This window comes from Channa argus, chromosome 16 (genome assembly GCF_033026475.1).
Source record: "Channa argus isolate prfri chromosome 16, Channa argus male v1.0, whole genome shotgun sequence".
In the NCBI taxonomy this organism is placed as follows: domain Eukaryota; kingdom Metazoa; phylum Chordata; class Actinopteri; order Anabantiformes; family Channidae; genus Channa; species Channa argus.
In genome coordinates, this window is record NC_090212.1 from 18,871,017 (window position 1) to 18,895,071 (window position 24,055).

At 40.1% G+C, this 24,055-nt stretch overlaps 2 protein-coding genes across 3 annotated transcripts; both read left to right on the top strand.

Moving 5' to 3' along the window:
• Positions 1-176: 176 nt before the first annotated feature.
• On the top strand, positions 177-12,643 carry ezra (ezrin a). Its single transcript, XM_067479752.1, has 13 exons — positions 177-338; positions 1,829-1,912; positions 3,629-3,724; positions 4,273-4,547; positions 4,924-5,007; positions 6,009-6,155; positions 6,465-6,561; positions 6,949-7,112; positions 7,236-7,366; positions 8,303-8,463; positions 8,970-9,062; positions 11,771-12,016; positions 12,229-12,643. The coding sequence occupies exons 1-13, from the start codon at positions 327-329 to the stop codon at positions 12,391-12,393; spliced, it is 1,755 nt and encodes a 584-aa protein (XP_067335853.1). The 5' UTR covers positions 177-326; the 3' UTR covers positions 12,394-12,643.
• Positions 12,644-12,793: 150 nt separating this feature from the next.
• On the top strand, positions 12,794-23,599 carry kcnk3b (potassium channel, subfamily K, member 3b). 2 transcript variants are annotated; one of them, XR_010911027.1, is made up of 3 exons: positions 12,794-14,466; positions 16,939-21,304; positions 22,212-23,599. XR_010911027.1 is itself a non-coding variant. In XM_067479756.1 (2 exons), exons 1-2 carry the CDS (start codon positions 14,184-14,186, stop codon positions 17,829-17,831), a joined length of 1,176 nt encoding a protein of 391 aa, XP_067335857.1. In that variant the 5' UTR covers positions 12,794-14,183; the 3' UTR covers positions 17,832-22,205. The 2 variants fall into 2 exon arrangements, 1 of the variants encoding a protein (XP_067335857.1); XM_067479756.1 differs by lacking the exon at positions 22,212-23,599 and having other exon boundaries at positions 16,939-22,205.
• The last annotated feature ends 456 nt before the right edge of the window (positions 23,600-24,055 follow it).

Consider the following 24,055-nt stretch of genomic DNA (forward strand, 5'->3'; position numbering starts at 1 on the left):
CATCCGGGCCTATAGCCTTGGTTGATCGGATCAAAGGTCGCAGCAGTTCAGGTGCTGAGACAGGCGATTGTCTTTGGGTGGAGCTGTGCCGTCTTCTCCCCGCCTGTCAGCGTGTGTGTGATAGCAACCAAGTTGAACCTCCCATGTCAGTGTGAGTGATCTACAGACCAGTTCAAAGGACACAAGCCCTGCCCTTGAGTCTGCCAGCAAGAGCGGGGCGCCGCTCTTTATCAGGTGGAGGTTGTGCTGCGAGTCGGCCACTGCAGCCTCAGTCAGCCTGGGAAACACTTTGTTCTGCAGGAGCTCGTCCACCAACCAGAGCCAAGATGCCCAAAACAGTAAGAATGTCACGCTTTTATCGACAAAACTAGTATTGTGTGTCAGTGTGTGTAAGATTTGTTGAAATATCTATGGTGGCACAAAGCGAAGGCTCAGTGATGTACGTGTAGGTTAACTTTTTATTGTTATTTCCAAGAGGCACTAGTCGTTCTTGGCCTGTACTCATTAACCAAATGTAGAGTTTGACCCATGTTGTGCACACATTCCCGGTCAGATAAAAATGCTACTTCATGGCTACAAGTGGACTGTGCGTGATATTACCTTAAGTCTGAAGTGCCAGTAGTTTTGCGACAGCATGTGACTGAATGGTTTATCTGCTTTATTATGCCTCTTTTCATCTGTTTTCATCTTCGATAATAAAAAAAACACTTAATGTACGATATACCGCAAGTCCTCAATGCACTCAGTTGTGGTTACTTACTGTCGGTGTGCAGCACCGACGTTTAGGAGAGCCGATAAGACAGACTGCATTGTGGATTAAGACTGAAATGGTGTTCATACTGATGCTTTTGGCCGACTGACATTAAGCATATAGAGTTAATAGTTTTATCACGAAGAGTGTTTGCCAGAAACAAGAGTTGAATGTTGCCATAAATGTGAACAAGTTAAAGAGAAAAGGTGCCAAAAAGTGCAATCCAGTCCAAAAAAAGTTCAGTGGAGCAACATACTCATTGATTGTCATGGATTACAGCTTCTGCAGTCAATGATTTGAGAAGAGGTCAGGCTGTGGCAGCTGGCAGAGAGAGGAACGCCTCAGCAGGACGTTATGCATGTGCCTGGAAAGTGGAAGCCGTTGAGAAACCGAAGTTTCGTTAATCGATGTTACAGTTTTTGTTGCCTGAGTTTCAGCGGGTTTATCTTTATGACACCTGGGGTGTGCTCCAGTGTTAACTTCATAAAACCATTGCATAATTGCTGCGAGCCCAGTCCGGCCTGCAGGCAGGGTCCTGTAGTTGTCGTGCATTCATATAATGTGGATAACACTGAGAATAAAATAGAACGTCTCCTGGGAAATTCACTTTACAAACAGCTGAAAGTCAGGTGTGTGTGTGTGTGTGCCAGTTTAATCTAAGTGTTCGTTATGAAAGACGTTGATCTTACTAACGGTGATACAGTCTAAAGGCAACTTGGCCGACATTTTAATCTGCGTATGTGCAACCTTGTCGCACCTTGCAAGGGTAGTTCAAAGTCTAATGAGATAGTAAGCAATTATGGTTTATGAACAATCCCCTTCACAGCTCCACATTTAAGACATCTTTTCACACAACTGACTGGGTTATCTGCCTTATTCTCACCGTTAAAGAAGTTTATTAGAATGTAATTAACAAACATCAGTGCGCTCACTGTTAAAAGTGAGACATGCACTCACATTCATGTCAGGCGAAAGGGAAATGTAGGCGGATACAGGCAAAAGTGAGTTGTACCTGCACTGAAACTGAAAATCCTGTGACATCATGTGACTAAACAGTGTTTTTCCTTTTTGCTGCAGGTCAACGTTCGCGTCACCACGATGGATGCAGAGCTGGAGTTTTCCTTCCACCCCAACACCACAGGGAAGCAGCTCTTTGATCAGGTTTGTTTGTCACAGTATGCAAAGCACGTCTGCACACCAGAGTTTGCACGGAGTCGTATGTTACGATCACATGGCAACGATTCTAAAAATACCGAAGCACCTGATTCACTTCCTTTCATTTTGCAAGTATCTGGCAGTAGGAAGTTACACCATAGATTCTTATATATGTGATACAAGTCAAAATAGCGAGATGCTGTGAGTTTTTGACTTGATATTTACAATTTGTTAAAGCCCCAATTTACTATTAGTTTCTAGTTATTTTAACTTGCAAAGTCAATTAGTATCTCGATTGTACCTTAGTAAGGCTGTTCATAAGCTTCTTATTCTGTATATTTGCTCCTTTTTCTTTTCTTGGCAGAAATGTACTTTTATAAAAATGGCAGAAAAACAATGGCAATAATGAGACACCCAGATGACGAACGCTCCATAACCCTATAAAAACCTAAAAAAATTGGTCATGAACAAATCTTGTTTTTAAATGTCAGAGAAAAAATGTTTCATGTTCTTGCGTCGTTTGTAATCTATATTTAGTTGAATAATCCACGTGGCAGTAAATAGTTCATCATATTACTTTAACCACCGTGGCAAGTGGATTTACTTAAGACCTTAATGAAGTATTTAGAGTCTTTTCTTAAGTAAAAGTAGCAAAGTGTAAATACTTTAAAGTTAAGTTTCAGAATTTAAAGTGTGTTTACCAAAATGTGTCATTACTATGCACTTCAGTTATCAAAACTAAAGGTATTCATCATGCTAAGTGGACCCTTTTCATAATTATTTAATGCATTAGGAAACTTACTGTTGTTTTTATTGCAAACAACTTGTCCAGGTCCAATGTGAAGTATTTGATTGCATCATACCATAGTTAAAACATCGAACATAAAATGTTATATGCAGAGGTACAAACAATACTTTCCAGCAGTGACACATTTTATTCGTAAAAATCGCAACTCTCTCCGGTCATGTTTATACTGCGAAATTCAGGTTGTAACTGAATTGATGATAAAGGATCATTGTGTATCTCTACAGACCCTTTGAAACCCTCCAAGAAATATTTTAAAAAAGGCATAATCGATAAGCCGCTCCCCTCTGTGCCTGAGACGTTGACATATTTATGTCTCTTACTCACCCAACAATAAATGATCACTAACTTGTCCTGGACAAGGACAGCACCACCCTGCAGTGTGAAGTTTACTGTGTCTAATTATCTTTGCACCTAACAGAAAGGCAGCTGCATTATAAAGGGCTCCTGAGTCTTTGCAGTATATTCACTTATTGCTGCTCAGGATGGGACAGATGCCACAGGGGGGATTAAAACCATCTGTGGCTATAGATGTAGCAGAAACGCAATATTCAAAAAAAAAAAAAAATGCATGTACCTATACTCTAAAATGTATATACCCTAAGAAATCCATTTCTAATAAATTTTGAAGTGGATGCTGTTGGTAACTTTAATTATTCACTTTTTTAAACTAATTTACACATTTAACAAGAGAAAAGACTTCAATAATCCTATTTCTAAGAATTTAATTTTGAAGCTATCCACCAGTCATTTATCTTGTATTCTTAACGTGTCCTTTTAATAAGTGTGACAAAGGGAATTTTCTACAAATCAAAGAAAAGTAACAGATAGACTTTTGGTACTGTAGCGAATTTGTGTGGACTAAAAATGGCAGTTTTTTTTACTCGCTCTTACTGTGTCTCCTCCGTGTCTTAAAGGTTGCCAGGACCATTGGACTGCGGGAGACTTGGTACTTTGGGCTGCAGTTTGTCGACTCCAAAGGATTCATCACGTGGCTGAACTCTGAAAAGAAGGTGACTGTTTTGTTATTGTTCCATGTCCCATCCCGAATTAAAGGACGTACTGCATGTCTCAAGAAGACCTAGAAAAACCTCTACAGAATCTTCACAAACAGACTGAGCTTGGTTTATAAAACACGAAATGGACCTACATCACATTCAACCTGCTGAAATGGTTTTAACCACTAAGCATTTAATCTTTCACTGCACTGAATCATTACCTTATTCTTATTCTGTTTCATTCTTATATAGGTTGTACTCAAATATATCTATACTGTATCCTTACTCTGCCATCCTCCAGCCTTTACCGTATTTCTTTATCACTCCACTATTGCACTCCATCTATGCTGTGGTAAAAGGTTGCTTTTCTTGCTCCTCGAATTAGAAGATTCACTGGGAGACAAATGTTTTTCTTATAAACGCAGCAATAAAACACATAAAATCAAGAGAATAAATTAATTCACAAACATCACGAGCTTGACTCATGTGTTTGACTCTACACTTTGTCTCTCATACTCCGCCCTACTGCTTTCTCATGGTCAAATGTTCTTTGCTCGTCTCAGGTGATGGCTCAGGATGTGAAGAAGGAAACTCCCCTGCAGTTCAAGCTGAGGGTCAAGTTTTACCCAGAGGACGTGGCCGAGGAGCTCATCCAGGACGTCACGCGGAAGCTTTTCTTCCTGCAAGTGAAGGAGGACATTCTGAGTGAGGAGATCTACTGTCCTCCAGAGTCTGCGGTGCTTCTGGCTTCCTACGCCATTCAGACCAAGTACGGAGAGTTTGAGAAGTCAACGCACCAGCCGGGTTATCTGTCCTCCGAACGCCTGCTGCCCAAAAGGTGAGTAAGAAGCTGAACAGAGGAAGTGTGAAGCCTGTTGTAACTGCTGCTCACTGCTCTGGTGCTTAACTTTCTGCGTTGCTCTGCGAACAAACACGAAGCTCAAAAGAACCTTCAAAGCCAAATATTTGTCCGGCCCTACATTACATCCTGAAGACGATGCATTTTAACATTAACTTATATGAAAATAAATAAATAATGTTTCCACTGGTTATCATTCAGCTGGATTACTTCATGAATTACTCAATTATTAACTAATGTTCTACCAACTTCTTACGCGATGTCACACGTAGGACAATGCAGCATGTGTTTGATTTAGCTCTGTATGTGTGCACAGACTGATTACAGTCTCTGATAACTTCTCGGCCTCTCTTAGAGTCCTGGAACAACACAAACTGTCCAAGGAGCAGTGGGAAGAAAGAATCAGCGGTTGGCACGAGGAGCATAGATCGATGCTGAAGTAAGTGAGGGCTGATGTTCGCTATGATGTGAAATGACAACGTCGCATTAATTAGCAGTGTTACGAATGTAAATTCAAATTCATTGTTCATTGTTAAAAACTCTGTTTTTGGTAGCTTATAGTGACTAGTGTTAGCAAACTTTAGGTTTTAGAATGAATTGTTTACAAGTTTCAATATAAAATGACATGTAGTAATAAATAAATATAAAAACTAAATTTAAAAAGTGACACTTCAAATTCCTCCCTCAAGTTGAAGGTTTATCTTAAATGCTAAAGTACAAATCCTCCACCAGGAAAGTGATCTTCTTTGGGCTTCGGTCTTACTTACTATAACACTATAGACAGTGGTGGAAAGAAACGAATATCTCTACGTTTTACTCCACTACATTTCTAATCAAGGTTTCGTTACAATCACGTCACTTTACACATTTGATAATAAACCACTTTTTCCAGTTTTATAAAAGATTCATGTGACATACTAGCAGTACTCAAAGTGAACTGGTATTCAGTAATTTTACTTGCTGGTTTACTGAACTTGAACTTGGCATTGCCAACCTCTTCTTCTCACTTGACATGATTAGTTTAGAAATAAAAGCGAAAGTAAAGTATCAGATTTTGAACCATCATTTATGTCTACGACCAATAAAAAATGTCCTCCAAAAAGGAGCACTGGTCCATAGGAAAGGGCAAAGAAAAATAATAGTCAAGAACTTTTAGCAAAATATAAATCATGTACTTACTTTTACTGAAGTAGAATTTTTAGTGGGTACTTATACATTTAATAGACTACATAATAATACAGTTTTTAAATAATACATAACACGGGGATCGAACCCCTGACCCTTTGGTCAGTGGACAACTGCCTTTACCAACAGAGCTCGGCCGTCCCCGTTTTACTCATTTGAATAAAATATGAATTTATTTGTTCAGCTGTAAATGATTTTAGAATAAAAAGTCTGTGTGTTCTCTTTCACTTTCCATTTGCTTATTAATCCGCGCAGGGAGGAGGCCATGATTGAGTACCTGAAGATCGCTCAGGACCTGGAGATGTACGGCGTCAACTACTTTGAGATCAAGAACAAGAAGGGCACAGACCTGTGGTTGGGGGTCGACGCTCTGGGGCTCAACATCTACGAGAAGGATGACAGGTCAGTCGCCGAACAGTGACACAGCGTTGTGTTTTAATGGGAATTTGACACGAAACATGGGGCAACGCACGAGCAGTCAAACCTCAGTCGCTGACACCTGCTGGCTTCCCTCACACTCAGTCAATAGAAGTTTTACAAAACACGTTTGTCCCGTTGGTTGTTGCTCTTAAGAGGGCATTGACCTAATTCACATGATTCTACTACAACATGAACAGACACGTGTCAATATTGTGACTATTAAAACCGACCCGCTGTTAAATTTGTCGGATTACGTCCCTTTCATGTCTTTTTCTTGTCTTTTTCTTGCAGGCTGTCTCCAAAGATTGGTTTTCCCTGGAGTGAAATCCGAAACATTTCGTTCAGTGATAAGAAATTTATCATCAAGCCCATAGACAAGAAAGCTCCTGTGAGTATTTTTAAAAATGCTCCAATGCTTATAACATGTTTTGTATTTTTGAATGCACTTTTTGGGCTGAAGACTTTGTAACATCTGTGCAGAGACAACAAAACTCGGACACATTGAATAATGTTTCTTTTATGTCTTGTTGTAAAAATGTTATCGCCTACGAAAAACCCTCTCAGTTGCCTTGTTGTTGAAAGTTGCTTCAAATAAACTTGGCTGTAATATAGTTTTTTTGCTAAAACCAGCAAAGTTGTGTTAATTATAGCTCCATCCCACCATGTTGCTGGGAAAATAAGAGCGTTGGATGTAAACCTGCTGAAATATTGGTTTCGGTTAGATTGAAATTGTAAATTGTCCCTGAAACTGTGTTTTCTCTTGTTTCTTTTCAAGGACTTCATATTCTACGCCCCACGGCTCCGAGTCAACAAACGCATTCTGCAGCTGTGCATGGGCAACCACGAGCTGTACATGCGCCGCCGCAAGCCTGACAGCATCGAGGTTCAGCAGATGAAGGCCCAGGCCAAAGAGGAGCGGCTGCAGAAGAAGATGGAGAGGTGGGTCAAGGGGGTATTGCCCATAGGTCCCATGTTGTTGCTGCAGTGGCTTCACACAGGCTGAGAATGAGGATTTCATACAGTAGCGTAATGAGTCTTACAGTATCATGACATGTTCCTTAGGGATCAGCTGGAGAGTGAGAAGAAGAAGAGGGAGGCCATGGAGAAGGAGAAGCAGCAGATGGAGAAAGAAAAGCAGGACCTGATGATGAAGCTCTACCAGTTTGAAGAGACGACCAAGCGAGCAGAAAAAGGTGAGTCACAAGCTGCGTTCACCACATGCTTTAGCAGTCATCTACTGTGACAACACGTTATTGGATTTAGTTAAAAGAGCTTCTTAAACTTGACATGGGTTTGCTGCCCTCTGCTGCTTTGCACCGAAAGAGGTTTGATTTGTCAGAGAAAAGAATTACATTTTGCGTTACGTTGCGGTACATATGCATGTAATTCCACCTTAAAGTTGCCCGTGTGTTCTAGCATCCATCATTTTTATAGTTTCATTTTGCTATTTTCTGTTGCTGCGTTCTGCACAAAATGAGGTTTTAGTTTTTACATTTGGCCTGGTGAAGTTGTCTGTGTTGACAAAGTCAAAGATTTATCACAAATATAATTAGGAGATTCATTTGTTCAGTGCCACATGTTCCAGTTATTCTTCTAGTCTGTCTCTGACTAAGGCCCTGAAATAGACTTTTGATGGAAATTCAGCTGAAAACAGTGAAGACTGTTTGGACTGTGTAGAGGATGTGCTGTCTTCCGTCCTATTGCATTGTGATGTCATCTCTCTTTCTAAAACTTGCCCTGTTATTCAAAAGTCTTTCAATTTTAAACCCTTCCACCGGGACAAACCAAGGACAACATTATCAACCCAAGACAATGTTGTAATTTCGGTCACTCAAGATTATGTTTCATTTTTTTCTTTTTTGCTTCTGCTGTTTTTTTCTAACATTTTATTTTTCACGTCTCTAAAAGTCGTTAACTTGAACATGAACTGCTCACAACTGTTATTATAAAGGGTCACACGCAGACACTGCTTCATTTTCACAGTGTCCACAAGCCAACAATGTTTATAAGCAGAAAAGCACATAAATGCAGCAAAAAAAACCCTAAATTGTTAAATAGTTTTTCCTGTATTTTGACACTATAAAGTGTTCGATACATTGTTCCTATTTTCCATCGACTTTGTCCTGCAGAGCTCCAGGAGCAGCTGGACCGGGCCATGAGGCTTGAGGAGGAGAGGAAGAAGGTGGAGCAGGAGGCGGCCCGGCTGGAGGCAGAGAGGATGGAGGCCATAATAGCCAAGGAGGAGCTGGCCAGGCAAGCTGAGGAGCAGATAAAGAGCCAGGAGCAGCTGGTGAGTGCATTAAAATCTTTCACGTGAGACAAAGTCGTGATAGAAAAACAGTCATTGCTGATAAAGCTCTTGGTTTCAGGATAAACACATATTAGTAGTTTAACCACGATTAGAGTAAACACTGGGGGATTTTCTGCTTTTGTAGGATTATATTTCTCCTACGGGTTGAGAAAAGTCAAAAAAACATTTTCTCACACTAAGACCCTTTTCATCATGTTGCATATTTATTTCCCTATGTGATATTTAATGTGCTAATCAGATGTGTTACCTTTAGGTAAAAGTACCGAAATTAAAACTACTACATTTATACCAATATTAAATAAATTATAAATTCCAGTCTTTTGACGTTTTTCTCCATTAACTCATAAAATGCCAGCGTTTCAAGATAACTTGAGGTGGGTGACGTGAACATGTTCCCATTCTTTTTAATGTTTTTAAAAACTTGTTAACATTGTTATTGATTATTTCATTTTTTTGACCACATGGCTGGTTCCTCCACCCCTCAGGCTACAGAACTGGCCGAGTACAGCGCCAAGATCGCTGTGCTGGAGGAGGTCAAGAGAATTAAGGAGGAAGAGGCTGAGTCATGGCACTGCAAGGTGAGTTTCCAACTCGCGATCAAAGCACACGCACGCTCCTTGAGGTCACGGGGATTATCTGGAAAATGTCAGCTTGTCCAAGCATCATCTGACCGAGACTCTCAGAACAGCACTGAGAGCAGAGCCTGAGAGAATTTCCCTGCTTTCCGCTCACTGCATACGTATTTATTTCATTTTATAATGACAACTATCTGAAGGGCTGCACAGAGGCTGGTGGGCCATAAATAGCAAAGCAGAGCTGTTGCAGAGCAGGGAGACAGAGGGTGGCGCAGAGCAGGGTGGATGGATTTCAAGTTCCATGCTATTGTTAGTATAATTTACATGTTGTCGATTTAATGGCAGAGCAAACTACACAACCCTTTAGTTTTAAGTCCACATATTTAGCTTTTATAATCAGCACATCAGCATCATGTAGCTATATGCAGATGGGATCTTATTTATCAAAAACTATTAAGTCGTCCTGTGAACATCCACTTGTGGAGGCTGGTATAAAAAGAGATCATAAGGTAAATATCACCTGTAATTAAAAAAAGAAATATGTCCTTATAGGGGAATTTTTACAGTAATTGCTGACAACTGTTGCACGTTTCTAATAATTTAAAATGGCCTTGTATTTTATATCGGGTTATAAAGATTACATAACTATCGATGGGTACCTGTGAATCAAACCAGGGGTCTTCTTTCCAAATAAACAGAGTTAAGATCAGCAGATATCTCTAGAAGGTCTTTATTTACAGTGAAATATGCAATTTGGGTGCACTTCATTAATCCATGGTACTGGCCAGACCATGAATGAAGGTTTGATGACCTTTCTTACACAGATACTTTTAAGCGGAGAGCTTCTGAGATTGCTTGGATTGTTTGCACAGCAACATATAGGGTACAGCAAGTCTGTATCAGCATCAAAATTAAAATTTTGACGATGACCTGCTGTTGGTTGAAATAGGTACGATGGATAATTTTGCACAGAAAGAGGGTTTGCACTCAAAAACAAAATGGTGGACTATAGTTATTTAGGATGTTTTCTCTCAAAGTTTCCTCCCATAGAGACCTTATTGCACCCGATTCTTTCTTCTCTTTCAGCATAACCGTAGGACTATGGCAAATAAATAAAACTAAAATCACGGCTGTTTCCGAGCTGACAACTATTATCGAAAAGACAAGAACAGCTGCAAGTTGTCATAAAACAAAAGATCAGAGTCCAGCTCCACATGGTGCTTACACTGTAAAAATGTCAGCACTTTCCACCTGTATGTTAACGTCACATGGTTTTAACAGAAAATCTCACTACAGCACATCGAACGGCCCTGATATCCATCCTTACCTAGTTTGCTATTTCTGGGACAGTAGATGTTTTAGGCAGGTTTCACTTCTGGCTCATGTAGAGTTTCTTGTTGGTCAAGTGACTGAGTGATCTGTACACTGTGACCGAGTGTATGATTAAACAGTCTGGGACGGTCAAAACTCTCCGTACTTCTTACAGTTGCGGGCAAAACTTTGCATCACCTTTTGCTGAAATGGCACAAGAGTAAAACCACGACTTGCCCATTCAGCCAGTACAACTGTTCCTTCATCAACAGTAGTAAATAATATGGTCAAGTATATTAAAAAAATATATCAGTGTATTATATCAGTGAAAGAGTTTGCGTAACGCTTTATATGTCCCCCCCATTCTCTAAATAACCTCTTCCAACCTCTTTGGTTTCCCTCTGAGCAACACTTGTCTATCAGGTGTAATTTTAGCCCATTCTTCATGGCATTATTGTTCCAAGTCTACCAGATTGCTTGGTTGTCTGCCACGTACAGCCTTCTTCAAATAAATCCACAGATTTTCAATGATATTTCAGTCTGGAGACTGGGACGGCCAATCGTAAAATATTCACCTTATTCCTTTTGAAGCTATTCCTGAGTTTGCTCTGAGTCTTTGATTTGTGCCCCCCCCCCCCCCCCCAAAAAAAAACCCCGGTGTCTTCTAATTCTGGTCTACTGGGATAAAATGGTGCTATGAGGATTAGATGTGATGGAGCTTGACCATTAGGTGCTTTGCATGTAAGGAGGAGGGTTTTAAGAAGCTAATGAAGGAGAAGTATGATCACTCTTCCCAATTCCAGTCAGTCATCTTGCTGCCTTTTGAATTAACTGGAGGCTTTTTTTTTTAAACTCTGAGCTCTTCAAGAAAGCTGTTTTTTCCCCCCTGGAAATCGGCCCATTTGCAAATTTAAAGTGCCAGTTTAACACACTTGGTGAAAGATCAGACACATTTTTTTAGTTAATTGCCTTGAGGGTTTATCAAGGGGGATGCAAACCTTTGCAAATGATACAGTTTTCATTACTTTCCTACAACCTTCGTTTATACACTCTTTGACCCTTTTTGTTACTTCTGATGATAATGGAACAAGCAGAATGTGCATTAAATATTGTGTTAGTGAAAAATGCATTGGTTATTTTAGTCTTTTTTGCTATTTCTTTTCCAACGTAAGGACATTTTAAGCAAACTTTTACACTAAGGAGTAGATTTATTCTAGATGCATGTTTGGAGAGTTTTTACTGCAGCTCATTTCATAGACAAAGTGAGCTTCAGTTAGTTCATATAAGCTCATAACTTCCTCATAGTTTTTCTTTTGCCCTTATAATATTTTAAGACTGTACCTAAAATACCAAGTCTAGTAAAACTGTTGGATTAATGTCCCTGTCAAACCTCATTCCAGGCCAAAGAAGTGGAAGAGAGTCTGCTTAAGACAAAAGAGGAGCTGCACAATGTAATGACCACTAACGCCGCTCCAGCGGCTGCTTCCTCCTCGTCCTCCTCGGACAGCGAGAGCGACCACGACCACAGCGAAGAGAACAGCACATATAGCGCTGAGCTGCAGACGCAGGGCATCAACGACCACCGCCAAGAGGAGGAGCGGCTCACCGAGGCCGAGAAGAACGAGCGCCTGCAAAAGCAGCTGATGGTGAGTTCGGGTGTCTCGGCCGCGTCAAACAAGCTCATTTTGGCAGAAGTTGTTTGTAGTTTTGTCATGTCATCAGGACCAAAACAAAATGGATCAATTTTTTGCATTTGCATCATAGTTTGTATTTGGGTGACAACTGTTCCTCTAAACTGGGTTAAGTTAGTAAAAATACACCGTTGCACCTGAATAACTGAAATTTGCTCGCTCCTCAGGCCCTGAGCTCAGAGCTGGAAGAATCCCAAGTCGAGAACAAGAAGACCCAGAACGATTTGCTCCATGCCGAGAACGTCCGAGCCGGCCGTGACAAGTACAAGACCCTGAGACAGATCCGTCAGGGCAACACCAAGCAGAGGATTGATGAGTTTGAGGCCTTGTAGAAACCCAGAGACCCTAAGATCTCTACCAAATACCTCATTTCTCCCTCCCTGTTCAGCATCTTCTAAAGTGTGATGTAATTGCAGCCACACCTGATCCTAAAGACCCAGATACGTGGAACTGGTGTGTGTAATAGTACCTATTTTTTATCAGTGAAAGCGCTGTGTTTTATTTTGCTAGTTTTTTTCTTTTCTTTGTAGCCCTCAAACATCTCCAACCTGCAGTTTAGTCCCATTAAAATGTGATGCTGGAGGACTGTGTGTATGTCATTGTGAAAACTTTGCAGAAAGCTAAGCCATTCCAAATATACTGTATGGACAAAGCTGGAATGTGAGTTGTATTGTATTAGAAATGATAGAGGTTATGATCTAAAGCATTACTGCTTTATGGCAGTTGTGTCCTTAAACTAACCTAAGATTGGAAATGACCCATAACTGCAATCACTGAGCTCCAACTAACAATTCTAGTGATTATTTCAAAAATGTCAGAAAAGTGTGACAAATGTCCACAAATGTTCGTGAACATTTTAAAAACCCAACACTTCTGAATTTGTAATAAAATAAAACAGAGGTATAAACACCAAATTCTCACTTTTGAGAAGCTCAAACCAAATACAGTTTGGCATTTTTGATTTTTAAAAAAAATGACTGGAAATGTATCTTATTTCCTAAAATGTAGAATTTAATCCGTTTGTGATTTTATTTGTATAATTCTATCTAAATCAGCTGCACACGAGGGACATTTTTAGGGGTTTCTAATTGGATTTGTTTGCAAGGAAACATCTGGTCTACTGTACTTTTAATCTGCATTTTATTGAAATTAGTTTAGTGTTTCTAAATTTCCAAAAAATCCATTCTAAATTTAAAAGAGAGCTACCGCGCTTCCACAAAGTTAGATAGGGGGAAAAAAAGGCACCAATTGAAAATTGGTTTAGCTCCATAAACACTGGACATATGTTTCTCGTAATTTTTCTTTCATCTCAGAACGAACCTTTAGGCTCCTCATTGGCCATGGTGTGTAAAATCTGTGGACCTTTTCACAGCAGCATAGGCAGGTCCAGCTTTATAAGGGAGCAGTTCTCTAAATATACTTTACTGTATGTATGCTGCCTCTTAAATGATCTCCTCCATTTGTTGAGTTGAAAAACAATAATTTCTTCATTTCCATAGTAAAACGTATTTATTTTCTTTAGAGGTTGTGAGAAAAGTTGAAGAATCCGGCAGCCTGCTCACCATGAAAAGGATGTGCCCATTAAATATTTACTCACGGAAAGGATGGTTATCATTAGGTTGCTAGACAACTTGTGATGCCAGTGGGGCTTTTCTGTTTAAATAGGCGCTGGGTAAATATTTTATCTGTGAACCAACACATGAATCATATAGCCTACTAAGTAATATTTGACAACGCTACTGGCTCCTTATTGTAGGCAGGACCACTCGTCTGTGCTGTTGGGGACTGATGAGAAAAGAGAGAGTCTTTATTTTGGCCCCAGGGAGGAAAGATGCGTGTGCGTAAAAGCTCCGGAAAGGTGAACTCTATGATTTGAGCTGCTACTCCGGGAAGCCGCTACTGACAGTCTGTGGGATTGCCCTGTGTTTCTTTTCTGCAGAATCTAAATATAAGTCGGTGACAAATAGTCCAAATACAGTAGCAGCCCAACTGTTATGTGGGGGTGGTGCCGAGAGAACAGCTTCGTCTCCAAAGTCCCCTCTGTTGGATCCGGAGTGCGTAAGGAGAAGGTCGCAGTGTATCATCTCCCGCCTGCACTTGAATATTATCCCGATTTCTTATCATGAAGAGACAAAACGCGCGGACTCTCGCCCTCATCATCAGCATCCTCACCTACCTGGTGGTCGGAGCGGCGGTCTTCGAGACTCTGGAGTCGAAACAGGAGAAAAGTCACAAGAGGAAGCTCGACGCCAGAAAGTACGAACTCATGCGCAAATATAACTTGACCAAAGAGAACTTCGAGGAGCTGGAACACGTCGTTTTGCAGCTCAAGCCTCACAAAGCGGGGGTCCAGTGGAAATTTTCCGGGTCATTTTATTTCGCCATCACTGTGATTACGACCATAGGTGAGCAGCGCGCACGGTTTATCGATGGAACTAAGGCTGAAAAATGCGTTTTCCTCAGAGATGCTCAGTGCAGGGCCGTAGCCAGGATTTGGGGGCTACTGAGGTCACGAATCCAATTACACAGATTAGACCAGGCTTTGAAGATTATTTTAGTTACTGTGGGGAAGGGGGGGGGGGGGGGGGGGGGGGTCACTCTAATTGCTGTCTGAGAATCTAAAACCCCCACTGTTGTTCCCAAATACAGAAGGCAATATTTAAATATGCTTAAAATTTACTCCTAAATATAAAACATTAAAAAAAAAGCATATTATCCTCTGCTTTAACAGGCATCAAAACATCCATCATCTAAATTAATCACTAGTAAATGTAATAATAATCACTATTAGAGCTGTTGTCCTACACCAGTACAAGCTGTTGCTCAAGGATTTAGTGGGTTGAATCCTTTGGTGCCAGTGCTGTGACAATTAATATCATTCCGTGCATTAACCCATGCAGCTGTGTGTAACACTAAGATTCCTATCAGTTGTTGAGACATGCAAGGAAAGATAACGACACCAATATGTCCTTTTGCACTGGACCCGGGGTTGTGAACTTATAAAACACTGAGTGGAAACAACAGGGCAGGGTTCAAATGATACTTCAGTTTCTGGGGTACTGCAGTCACTATGTTGAAGCTTGTTGCATGTTCAGATCTAGAGGCAACACCTTGGCTCCCCTGTAATCTGAATGCTGGAATGGGCCTCATCAATCAGCCATCACTAATGTTAGTTAGAGTCACACAGCGCCCAGCAAAGGTGCACACAGGCGCTAGCAACATTAATGTCTTTATTAGACGCCATTTGTTAGTCCGGTGTCATAAATTTGTGTTGTACTGAATGTGTACTTTATGCATACAGCTGTAGCCTTCATTTATTTATATAAATGAAAGAGCAGTCAGGTTACAGAAGCAGGAAGTGCTACATATCCGTTTTTCTTGATATTATAATGACCAAACTGAAGCTCCTGTTCCCTTATAATATTTCTTCTTCCACTTGGGTGCATTCAGAGATTTGAGGGAGAGAAAGCGCAGATCAGGGAGAGCAGGTGACATGAAGGTGAGTGAGAAACGAAGCAGAACAAACATGCTGCTGCCCCTCGAAAAGTTAGATAAAAAAAGAAATTGCAAACCTTCGCCACAATATGAGCACTTGTCTTCAAATAATACTGAATAGATTTCTGTGTATTCCACTGTGGTTTGAAGTGTAGTTTATACAGCTAATCCCAATATTACAAATAATGAAACAAGAAAAGTTTTTTTAGAAAATGACAAAGAAAACACAGATGAGTGTAAAACAGGACGCTGTTAGACAATATTGTAAAAACTGTGGAGGTTGTTGGGGGGCTGATTTGATTGTGTCCTTTTGGGGGATCTGTGGACCAAAATCATAATCTATAATATCATCTGCCTATAGCCCTGCAAAGATACCATGAGAAATACAAAACCAAAAGAAAAACTCTGCAAATGTCTTTCTTTTTCACGTTAATGCAGATTTTATATTTCTATACACTGACTGATTTTCAGAGCTCGACTATGTAATATTTGTATAGCTTTCCATTATAGTATACTATTGTATGTTAAAATTGTATTTTAATTTTTTTATTTTTTGTCTGTTTCACAGTTAAAACATGTTTTCAGGAAGTTTTATCTTTACTCAGCGTCATGTTATTATTTCAGGTCCTATAGACTCTTAGACTGTTTTAGACACTTTCTGGTTTCCTGGTTTATTGCAACTTGTCTCTGTGTCGATGAAACGTTATGTCTGTTGTGTAATCATATTTCTATATATTTACAATTTTGTGAATTATTTTATTATTGATCTTTGTTCGGAACTCAGTGAGTTTAAACAAGAAATTATCATTTTGATTAGAATTACTACATAAATACAAATCTAGATTAAATAAAAGTTTCATATATTTAGAAACTTAATTTCCTTCAATTTATTTTTCTACCTTTTTTTTTCAATGATTAAAGTCAAATTTTAAAATGACTGTAAACAATATTAGAATCAGCCTCTAAAAAAGCACAAGGGAAAATGGAAACATCTTCTCCATTTGCTAAAACTTCCAAACCGCTGAAGCAACAAGGACGCGTCACTTACTTAGTATCTGTTGTCATGTTTTGGCCACTGCAGTATAATTTAGGTGAAGAAAGTAATCCGATTTATTTCCAGAGTTTTCAGCATCTCAGCTGACAACAGCGTGGGAGTTATAAATAAATAGCTGTTAATTCACAACACTAACGTCGAGCAGAAGAGTGCGACTGGGTTTTCCATTAATTGCAGGATTTAGTGCCTTTGTAGCTTTTCTGTGGATTTATATGAAGCAGCAACATAATGTAATAAGATTAGCTCCGACCTGTGACTTAGCTCAAACCAATGTGCAGTTTATGATTTCGTGTGCACAGGTGTAAAATGTTGATGTGCTCTCGCTCAGGTTACGGTCATGCGGCTCCCAGCACCGACTCAGGGAAAGTGTTCTGCATGTTCTACGCCCTCCTGGGGATCCCTCTCACCCTGGTCATGTTCCAGAGCCTGGGAGAGAGGATCAACACGTTCATCAGGTACCTGCTCCACCAAGCTAAGAAGTGCCTTGGGATGCGCCGAACCGAGGTCTCCATGGCAAACATGGTGACGGTGGGCTTCTTCTCCTGCATGAGCACCCTGTGCGTGGGGGCTGCGGCGTTCTCCCACTGCGAGGGATGGAGCTTCCTCCACGCCTACTACTACTGCTTTATCACTCTTACTACTATCGGATTTGGAGACTATGTGGCTCTGCAGAAGGATGATGCACTGCAGAATGACCCACGCTATGTGGCTTTCTGCTTTGTTTACATCCTGATGGGCCTGACGGTGATCGGAGCGTTCCTAAACCTGGTGGTGCTTCGCTTTCTGACCATGAACACTGAGGACGAGTGGAGGGACGCCAAACAGAGGGCCCTGATATCTGTCAGTAAGCCCAGAGGAGAGGTGGCTCGTTTATTACCAATCTCAGCCTCGACCTCCTCCACGCCTGTAGCAGACGACAGTACAAAGTCTAAAGATTTAAAAGGTGTCTACACTGAGGTGCTGCATTTCCAGACTATCTGCTCTTGTCTGTGGTACAGGAGCAAAGACAAGCTGCACGGCTCCGTATCCACCATGAGCCCTCAGGAGCTGACGTTCTCTGATGCTTACTTGCAGCAGAACAGTAACTGTTCTCACTACGTGGAGCCAGGATCAACAGGCTGCGTTTGCAGTCCACGTCAGTGCACGAGCATAAGCTCCATAACAACGGGCCTACACATTCTCTCTCCGTTCAGGGTGTTTAAGAGACGCAGCTCCGTCTAGCCTTCAACACAGCCGATTTCAATACAGCATAGCACAGTACATCTATACTGCCAAGCTGATCACAGATACTTGGCAGCCCTCACAGCAAAAACATGCAAGGAGATGTTTATGGTGCTATAATCCCAGTAAACCACCAGTAGGACAATCGAAAGGGACAAGCACATACTGTATAGTACTGTAGGCAGCCTGTGTGGTTTGAGGAGTCATGTAGACACGTTAGGAGTCTTCTGGGTCACTACGCAGCACATGTGGTGTCCAGTATACACTTGTGTCTATAGGGGACAGTGGGAGCAGGTGCTGCAGGAGCCACATAAATGGAATAATGGCACAATAAAAAATGGCAAAACAAAATAATTGAAACATCTTTGCACAACAGCGCTGCAGGAAGCGGTTTTTGTGTTTTCGTTAACAGTCTCAGAGGTGCTGATTCAACTCAGGGCTTATTTCCTAAAGTTGTAGTTTGCAGTGTAGTAGTATGTGTGACTAATGTGGCACAAACGTTGCCCTGAAAATTCTTTCAACAAATCGTGATTGTCAGAACTTTACAAGACCCGACGCATAACGATAACTTCATATGACTCACATGTGTAGCTGCCGCTGCTATTGTGTCTGCCCAAACTGCTGGTGCATCAGTGACAAACACTGCTGAATTACATAATGTCATAAGTGGAAACGTTTTTTTTTTTTGTTTTGTTTTTTTTCTTAATCACGACATATCCCAAATACACATTAATCACAAGTAGTCACCGGTACTGACTGAAACACACTTACATGGGTTTGTTTAACGACACTACAAATCACTTCCGGAAAAATGACCATCAGGCTAAATTAGCAGCTCTGTCAGTCTCAACAAAAAATGAACACGACGGGCTGCAACAACCTGACCTTTGCTGCAGGGTTACAGTACAGTAAGGTGTTTCTCTTACTTTGTCCACCCCTGCAGGACCCCAAAAGGTCAGTCTACAGCAGGTTCTGCTTCATGGAGTTTTAATGTGATGCTTCAGAGTCAGAGCACATCACATCAGCCATCCAGGTGCTTGTCAGATAGCTCCAGTTATTGCACTATTAAAGGAAAAAGTCCAAATCTAGGGAAATTAGCTTATTGGGTTAAATTGCTGATATGTTAATTAATATAATTGACTTAGCTGCTGGTTTAGCTTGGCTTTCTCCAGAAATCATGAAATACCTCTAGAGGTCCTCGTGGGCAGATTTTATTGCCTTAACATACAATAACAGTTATTATTTCCCTGTTTCCTGTCTGCATATTAGGCTACATGTCCAGGGACTCTGTGCTGTTACTGTCTCTTATTGAACAACAGCCAGATGGAGGGACGTCCTGCAGGCTTCTAGTGATTGGCTCAGCAGCCAGCACAGATCAAAAGGCGTTAGTTGTTTATCATGACATAGCTACATAACTTTGAGGGTAAGCAGATTTAAGATTAAATGGCTCGGCTGGACATCTGTCGCAGATATCCACAATGTCATTCTTCTTAGGACAAATCAAGTCACTTTTGCCATGCATGTGCATCGGGCTTTTAATTTGAAATATCCACAAGACAGTTTTGTATTTCGACGATGAATATTCTGGATAGATTTTAAACTTATAATAGAATCATGCTAACTGCCTCCTGCCTGAACATAGACACGAGAGGAACATCGGTCTTTGTGTATCATGAGAGCTGATTACTGCAAAGATCAGCAAAGATCAGCAGATAAGGCAAAGACAAAGAAACAAAAATCCACAAATTGGACACTGTTCCTTTCATTCACATTCATAGTGAACTGTTATAAAATGGACTGCAGTGATAAAGGTTTAAACTATTTCCTGACAGACATTTTGGAAAGCCGTGGTTGTTGTGATGTTGCTAAGCAACAAGTAGAGACGTTGCAGTGGTCGGAGGGATACACTGTTGTTTGTCAAAAACTAGTTCCAGCAAGAAACTCACTCTAGGACTCAAACAGTCCTTTTTAGATCCTTTATTGTTTCCAACCTTTGTATTAAACTGGGCAAATTCCTGGCTCTAGTTTCGTACTTAACATAGACACAGTATCAACTTTGCTCAACTAATGGAGTGTTTTCCCCAAATCATTAATTCTGTAAACCAAAAAAACCTAAAATAATAATAATTAAATGACACTTTAGGTCCGTAAATATTGATTGTGATTATCAGACATGTTTGCGGGTGAACAAACTACTCTCTCCACTCATTTTGACCAGAAGGATGGTGAAGCTTCACAGAACCTACTATCTAATACATCAGATATTGAGAAATGAAGCATGCAGAGCCGTCAAAACTCACATCTGGTTCAAGCAGTACATTCAAACTATTTTTAGTAGCAGTCTGCAGTGGCAGATGGGAGCGGGTTTTCTGTGTTTGGACAATGGATAATGCTAGTTGTCAGTCACAGGCAATTATGCAACAAAAGACCGAGGGTGCGTGATTGATGGAAAAGGCAAAATCCACCCTCAGATACTATTCCCTTGGATTTATTGCCCTATTTTAGTGTTCATGGTGTATTGTTTCTGTAGGCGACATGATGTGATGTCACGTTAAGTTTATTTCTGACAGCTATAACAGAGCTTTGATCCCCAAAGTAATGTTCCACTGTCTGAGTTAGGATGATAAGATTTAATGTCAAGATCACTCTTAAATGAAGGTGGACTTTTTACTTTGTGAAATCCTCACAATGTGACTCACAATGGACACAAAATCAAATGTCAAAGAAGTTGTACATATTGTTTGGCTTGGTATCTACTGAGAAACTGGAAATGGACCTGTTGCGATGGACTGCACTATTTGCACATGATAATAGTTATGATTTTGGTTCTTTCTGCTTTTGACTTGACTTTAACAATAAGTGACCCAGAAAACAACAACTGTACATATTATGCAAGTACTGTATTACTTTTAGGACTAAATCATGATGCACTAGCAGAAACAGGCTTCTCGAGTTCTTGCTTACAAAGAGGGACGTTTAAATGATGGCGGAGGCAAATTAGTACTTGAAAAACTCAATGAGTACTTGAAAAATAATTTTACTAACATTTTTAGCATATGTGCCAAGGGATGTATGTAAAGTTAAATCTGTTAGTTTGTCGCACATCACATCTACTTCAGTACAGAACTGTTCTATTTTGTCCAAGTATGGAAAGCAGTATCCATAAAAACATTAAAGACATGGATATTTTATCCAAAAACAGATTGTTTTTGAGTTTTTTTGTGCCCTGATCACAGAATCACCACCTAGAATGAGTTATAATTTACAGAGATCTGTGAATTTGTACTTTTTTTAATTTTTAATTCAGTATGAGTCATATAAACTGTATTTTTGTGGTTTTACCATTTTCATGCTGTTTATCAATATGTGCTGTGTGAGAAAAGGCTGCTGAATGTATAGAAATAACCGTTTGGTCCAGATGGTTTGCCCCAGGGAATTCTGACTGAAGTCCAGTTCCGGACAACCTACAGCAGGTTAGTCACGAGAAAAAGTATGGCGTGCATCATTATGTCATGGTTTCCGGTACTATACATACTTATTACGTTCGAGTCCCATCCTCCTGTGGTCCGATGAACAAGGGGTGGACAAAGAAAACACTTCATAGCTCAATAACAGTACATTCTGTTTTGAAGATGGGGTTAAATTAAAGTTTCAGTCTCTGCACAGATCCAAATAGAGAAAGAATCGGAATTTTAATAAGGAAAACAAAGAAATCAGCATATCAGAGAAAGAATGGTGATTATATGTAAATGATAATCATCCATTTAACAGTCAAATTATATTGAGCACTTAGAAAAACATTAATTCGGTTGTATTTATACTACAATTTATTGCCGGTTATAAATGTTTTCAACAAAAAATATCAAACAAAAGTTTGCTCTTCTCGGAAATTTGCACCGCATTTAGAAAGCTCTTTCTAGGAAATTTGCTACTTTATTTAGATATTATAAATCCATTAAATAAAGTGTTAGCAATCTTTCCTTAGCAACATGTATAACTTCTACAAGAAGGGCAGACATGTCAAACATGGTCACTACCTGGAAACTCATAAATAACCGTGGCGCTGAATTAACGATCATCACAACAACGATTTTTTCCTATGAAGTCCCTTTCAATTGGTGATAGACTTCACTAAATGGAAAGACATGAAAATTTCCCCCCATTCTTCCTATAGCACCAAGACTCCATGATGGAAAAAAGTAAACCAAGCAGCCATGAAACTTTGGCACTTGTCTTGTGTCTGTCTTTGGTCACTCAGTGATGCAGTTTTTTAATATTTTTGTAGTCATTTACAAATCCCTGTGGTCATTTTCCATCAGTTTGCAGTAGTTTAGTGTCTAATTTTGACCATTTTTTTGTCTCCTGTCCTATATTTTGCAGGTGAAGACCATCTGTAGAACTTGGTCTAAGGTTTCCAAACTTATTGGCTTGTGGCCCCTCTTCATTGCTGAAGAAAATCGTCTTCCCCTGCACGCTAAATAAGGGGGCTGAAGAGGTCCGGTGGTAATTATTATATTATCAGGTTTAAATGAGAAAAAGGGTTTGATGCCAGACATCAGACATCCACTGCTGTTTGTAAGTGTGTATGAAAGTATTGCTGCAATTATGCAGGAAAGAGAATTAATAAAGAAACTGATAATCACATCAGAGTAACTCTTCAAAATCTAATCCTATGACACTAAGAACCGAATTACAAGATCAAAGTGTCAGTTGCTGGGAATTGAACAATTAGGACTCTATCTCATTAATAAAATTCACCCTGGACTGGAACATCAAACCAGCTTGTAAAGCCTGGCCCTGTGCCTGTGAATCTGCCTTCAGCCATTAGCCGTGCGCAGAAAAGCAACAGAAGGAGTATCCATTCGACAAATCCCTGTATTGACCCCCCGTGGCCGGAGCATCTGCTGTTTTCTACATTGGCCATAGACCTGAGTATCTATGTCAAAGACAAAAATAGCTCCACTGAGAAGGTCAGTTTTGACATTACATCACTTAGTTTCTTCACCACATCACTTGTTTATTTGTTGTGCCACAGGAACTTTAAATGTACTATTTTGAATTATCTTTCTGAGCCGAGCATATGTTCTAGCTTTTCCACATATGGCGAGGCAGATTTCTTGCATGAAGCCTTAAAGTCGGACATTTTTGGAAGCTGCAGCTAACAGTTTAGAATAAATAGCCTGACTCTCTGTGAAGGACATACACCTACAATTACCTTTTAAAATCACAAATTAGCACTTTGCGTCATGTTTGCTACAAATACTGGAGATTAAAAACCATGAGGTTAAATACTGGAAGCCTTCTTAGCTGGTTAACTGTTTTCTATATATATATGTGTTTATTAGAGAAACTAAATTTGAATATAATACACAAGCAGGGCCGCGTCCCTCACCGATACGAGTTTGAGCCCCCTGCTATAGGGCAGTGGCGGTGCCTTACCCAGGCAGTTTACCTGTGCGAACATTAGAGGACGCTGTTCTTCTGTCATTCATAGGACTTTACACTTACCAACCACTTTCTTACGTACGCCTTGCTAGAACATATTTGGACCCCCTTTTGCTTTTAGAAAAGACTATTGGATTGATATCTGGTGACTGTAGAGGCTGTTTGAGTCCAGTAAACTCATTGTAGTGTTTAAGAAACCAGTCTGAGATGATTTTAACTTTGTGACAAGTGTGATAACCTGCTGGAAGTAGACACCAGAAGATGGATACACTGGGGCCATGAAGGAATGGACATGGTCAGCAAGAAAACAACGGCAGGCTGTGGTATTTAAACGCTGCTTATTTGGTCCAGACTCATCAGACCAGGCAACCAATCTACTATTGTCCAATATAGTTGAGGCCTTGTGAAGTGTAGCCTCAGTTTCCTTTTCTCTGCTTCAAGTTGTGTTTTGTGTGTGTGTGTGTGTGTGTGTGTTAAGATGATATTCTTCATACCTCCGTTGCAACAAGTGGTTATTTGAGTTACTGTTTCCTTCCTGATTAGATATTTGTATTATGAGCAGTAGAAGAGGTGTACCTAATAAAGTGGCCAATGACTGTATATTGAAGTGCTTGAGTATATTAGACTGTTTTTGGTAATTTTGACAAACCTAAGAAACCTTAAAAATAACCATAACCATTATTTAGAAACAATATAAAAATATAGGTCCAACAATGCATTTTAGCAATAAATGTAACTAAATGTAAACTAATGGGCTTTTTTTTAAATCATGTTTTTTA